The sequence below is a fragment of the Palaemon carinicauda genome, chromosome 32 (assembly GCF_036898095.1).
Source record: "Palaemon carinicauda isolate YSFRI2023 chromosome 32, ASM3689809v2, whole genome shotgun sequence".
NCBI lineage: Eukaryota > Metazoa > Arthropoda > Malacostraca > Decapoda > Palaemonidae > Palaemon > Palaemon carinicauda.
Genome location: NC_090756.1, coordinates 8528130 through 8533129, shown reverse-complemented (window position 1 = coordinate 8533129; position 5000 = coordinate 8528130). Strand labels below are relative to the sequence as shown.

The window sequence follows — 5000 nt, the reverse complement described above, 5'->3', positions numbered from 1 at the left end:
TTTTATTTTTTTTCATAAAAGATCCGTGAATAAATTATGCATATCGATATAACTCTCTAAGTACCATATTGCTCTAGTGAAATCTCAAATGGTACTGCCACTTCTTCTAAGCAAGTCATTACAATGTTGCTCTTTCAATATTGCTGAAACAGCCATATTTGTAGAAATCTCCACTATGGTTAGGCAGCCACGGAATTTGGAATTAGAGGTGAAATAGAAGGCTACTAAAGTGGGTGCAGTTAGTGCCCTATAGGAAGTATGCAAAGACATCATTGATACTGCACTACACGGTATTTTACAAGTTTTATTCCAGTTTTGACCTGGTTGTGGAATGATTTTCATAATCTAGGAGTTGAATCAGTGCATCTTTAGAAGTTCAAAGTACGAGGCAATGTGTTTATGCTGAACAGGTTGATGTAAGTCTCTGTTAATTGTTTATATATATAAAAAACTTCTTGATCATTGCTACTGATCTTTAAATATTATATGTTCTAGTAATTACATCTCATATATCTTCTTCTTTGTCTGCATCTTTTCCGACTTCTATGTGGGGTCGATGTTTCTGGTCAGCTTTCTCCATCTACCTCTGTCCCACACTTCATCACCGGTTAATCCCTTTGTTCGAAGGTCATCCTTGATACAGTCCATCCACCCTCGCTTTGGTCTCCCTCTCTTTCTCGTTCCCTGTACCTCCATTTCCATCACTCTCCACCGAATATAATGTTCATCTTTTCTCAATTTCATTAAGTTTATATTCAATGACCATATTTGTTTAGGCTATTTTTTTCATGGCTGGATGCCTCTCCTGCCGCCAACCCTCCCCATTTACCCGGGCTTAGGACCGGCAACAAGTTGAGGCTGGCATTTACAAAAAAAAAAAAAAAAAAAAAAAAAAAAATTAACAAAAAAAAAAAAATTAACAAAATAAACTTCCCAAAAGAACTCAGGAAAAATCAATTACATCTCAAATATGTCAGACTTAATACAGGTCACCTATAACAGAGATCAGTGATAGAAATATAATCTTACCATACGACATAAGACACGTGTCACCTTTCAGACTTAATACACGTCACCTATAACAGAGTTCAGTGATGGAAATATACTCTTACCATACGACATAGAGACGTGTCACCTATCAGACTTAATACACGTCACCTATAGCAAATTTCAGTGATCGCGCACCAGAATTTATGACAGTCATAATAAAAAGGTCATTAATCTCAATGTATAAAACACATACATTTACATAAATTTTTCATACAAGATTCGGGAGATATCTGCATGTAAGGGAAAAGTATATCATTATGAATCCTGTTCATTAAAAAATAATATTATTAAAACTTAGATTAAACGGCTCAATGTATCATGTTGTAATTAAAGGATTATGCCGAAGACGAATCAAAATCGTTAAAAAAAAAGAACATTAAAACATTTGCTGTAATATCCAGAAAAAATCGCAACAAGAGATTTAATGAAATGAATTGGTCTTTGAAGATTCGTGGATAGATTTTGTTAAAATGGGGAAATTCCTCCAATGAATGGACTCTGGATTGCTTTGATGGAAAGAAAAATGTAAATAAAAGAATGATTTTTTTCGAGGGGAGTTTGTTGATAATATTAATTAGATGTAGCAGAATTATATGTTCAGTATTTGATAATTTAATATTAATCATTATTAATTTAAATTGGAATGTTACTATATATGTGATGTAATATTAATCATGATTAATTTAAGTTGAAATGTGACTATATGTGTGAATGTACATAAATAAATGTGTATAAAAATGAAAACATAAATTGTGATTATTTGTATAAAACTTAGTGGAATATATTCTAACTATGAAGAAAATATCAATAACTTTATTATTATTATTATTATTATTATTATTATTATTATTATTATTATTATTATTATTATTATTATTATTATTATTATCTGCTGAGCTACAACTATTATTGGAAAAGCAAGATGCTACAAGCGCTAGGGGTCCAACAGAAAAAATAGCTCAGTGGGTAAAGGAAATAAATAAATTATATGAGAAGTAATGAATAGACATATATAGAATATTCTAAGATAAGTAATACTATTAAAATGATTTTGTCGTATATAAACAATTAAGAGAGACTTATATCAACCTGTTTAGCCTTAATACATTTGCTCGAACTTTGAACTTCTGAAGATGCACCGATTCAACTCCCTTATTATGAAAATAATTCCACAACCTGGTCAAAACTGGAATAAAACCTGTAGAATACCGTGTAGTGCAGTGCCAATAATGTCTTTAAATCCTTCCTATAGGGCACTAACTGCACCCACTTGTGTAGCCTTCTATTTCAGCTCCGATTCCAAATTCTGTCACCTGCATGGATTTATCACCGAAAATATTGACAGACTTTCTCAATAAACCATTTTTTATTTTTTTTTTTTGCAATTGGTGGAGAAAGAAACCTTATAATTTTTTTCAAAACAAAATTTTCTATCAAGAATCACAAATAAAATTGTAAGCGTCGTATAGAGTTAAGGGAATCATTATTAATGCTGTAATCTGGAAGTTGACTCACCACTATCTTCTACTTACAAGAATTCTTTGAGTTTTCTTAGGGTTCAAATTAATGGCCATTAATTCGCACCAACCACTGAATTCAAACATATTGTTAATGTAAATAAAAAGATAGTAGCAAAAGAAAGAAGAAAACGAAAAATTAACCTCGTATGTATTCAATCGGGTTACTACTTGAATCCATTATAACGTAGTTCTATTTTAAGTCCGATTTCCGCGAACTTATCCTCTCAAGGTCCACCTCGAGAAAGGTAGAGTATTAGCGATAAGTTTAATAAGGACTGTGTTTCTCAAAGAACCGACGTAGGTCGAGTATTAGATATTTTGTTTTTTGGAGAGAGAGAGAGAGAAAAAACATTAAAGGAATAGATTTGAACTCGAAATTATCTCCTAGAAAACGTGACATTATTCGAGTAAGAACTTCAAGTTCCACCTCGAGCGATGAAAACATTTTGATTTTTTTTTCTTTTCTTTTTGTTCCTTCCATCTCACAGATTAGTAACAATAACGCTTCTAAAGGTATGAAAAGGAGTACCATGAGAGAGAGAGAGAGAGAGAGAGAGAGAGAGAGAGAGAGAGAGAGAGAGAGAGAGAGAGACGTGTTGGAGTGGAGGAAGAGAAAATATCAAGCAGAGGTTTGGAGTCACACTCGTGTGCTTACAAGGGTGGGTCTTTTTTTTCGTTCACTGGGGTGAGAGAGAGAGAGAGAGAGAGAGAGAGAGAGAGAGAGAGAGAGAGAGAGAGAGAGAGAGAGATAAAGGTTTATGTATCTCACAGTTGGGAAATGCTCTGAGAGAGAGAGAGAGAGAGAGAGAGAGAGAGAGAGAGAGAGAGAGATAAGGGTTTATGTATCTCACAGTTGGGAAATGCTCTGAGAGAGAGAGAGAGAGAGAGAGAGAGAGAGAGAGAGAGAGAGAGAGAGAGAGAGAGTGCTTGATTCTTTATAACCTTTGAATAAATTTATAAGCATAATAATATTGGCGATTACAATATGACGAAGGATAGGCTAAATGGTTATTTTCGGTAATAATAATAATAATAATAATAATAATAATAATAATAATAATAATATTGACAAACTTTTACCTAATGGAAAATCACAGGTTCGATTCCCAAGCATGATGGAACAACTTATCCCACTGTTAAACTTGTGAGAAATATGTATGCGGTAAGCACTCAACTATCTCTGATCGCAGATTGGAGTGTGTCCCGCAGCTTCACTCCAAGAACAAGTGTTTTGCGATTTCTAGGTAGCACAAGAGGGAGGGTGTTACCCTAACCCAGGATTACTCAAACCCAGGGAGTTACCCCAACCCAGGGGGTATTCCAACTCAGAGAGTTACCCCAACCCAGAGAGTTACCCTAACCCAGGGTTTACTCCATCAGAGGAAGTTACTCCAACCCAGGGAGTTATCCCAACCCAGGGTGTACTCCAACCCAGAGAGTTACTTCAAAACAGGGTTACTCAAACCTAGGGAATTACCCCAACCCAAGGGTTACTCCAACCCAGGGAGTTACCCCTCTAAGGGTTATTCCAACTCAGGGAGTTACCCCTCTCAGGGTTACTCCAACCCAGGGAGTTACCCCAACGAAGGGCTACTCCAACACAGGTACCCTGGTTACCCTAACCCAGGGTCACTGCAACTGAGAAAGTTATCCAAGCCCAGGGGTTAAATCAACCCAGGGAGTTGTCCTAACCCCGGGTTATTCCAACCGAGGAAGTTATCCCCACCTATGGGTTACTCCAACCCAGGTAGTTACCCTAACCCAGGGAGTTACTCAGCCCAGGAGTTACTCCATTCCAGGAAGTTACTCCAACCCAGGGAGTTATCCCAACCCAGTGGTACTCCAACCCATGATGTATTCCAGACCAGGGGGTTACACCAGCTCAGGGTTATTCAAACTCAGGGAGTTATCCCAACTCAGGGCTACTCCAACCCAGGTAGCTTGGTTACCCTAACCGAGGGTTACTCCAACCGAGGAAGTTATCCCAGCCTAGGGGTCACTTCAACCCAGGGAGTTACCCCAACTCAGGGTTACTCCAACCCAGGTAGTGACCCTAACCCAGGGAGTTACCGCAACTCAGGGTTACTCCAACCCAGGTAGTGACCCTAACCCAGGGAGTTACCGCAACTCAGGGTTACTCCAACCCAGGTAGTGACCCTAATCCAGGGAGTTACCGCTACTCAGGGTTACTCCAACCCAGGTAGTGATCCTAACCCAGGGATACTCCAACCCATGGAGTTACCTCAACCCAAGGGTTACTCCAACCCAGAGAGTTACCCCAACCCAGGGTTACTCCAACCCAGGGAGTTACCCAACTCATTGTTGCTCCAATCCAGGTAGTTACCCTAACCCAGGTTTACTCCAACTCAGGAAATTTCCCAACCTAGGGGTTAATCCAACCCAGGGAGTTACCCTAACCCAGGGGTTGCT

The 5000-nt window shown here is 37.9% G+C and overlaps 1 protein-coding gene across 1 annotated transcript in view; it reads left to right on the top strand.

Annotated features, from left to right (window-relative positions):
- LOC137625458 (uncharacterized protein SPEM3-like) overlaps positions 1-5000 on the top strand; it is a 17938-nt gene that overhangs the window by 1125 nt on the left and 11813 nt on the right. The window contains exons 2-4 of the mRNA XM_068356367.1: positions 3951-4174; positions 4318-4614; positions 4975-5000. The exon at positions 4975-5000 is cut by the window's right edge and continues 665 nt beyond it. Coding sequence (XP_068212468.1) covers positions 3951-4174; positions 4318-4614; positions 4975-5000 — 547 coding nt within the window. The remainder of the gene's footprint in view (positions 1-3950; positions 4175-4317; positions 4615-4974) is intronic.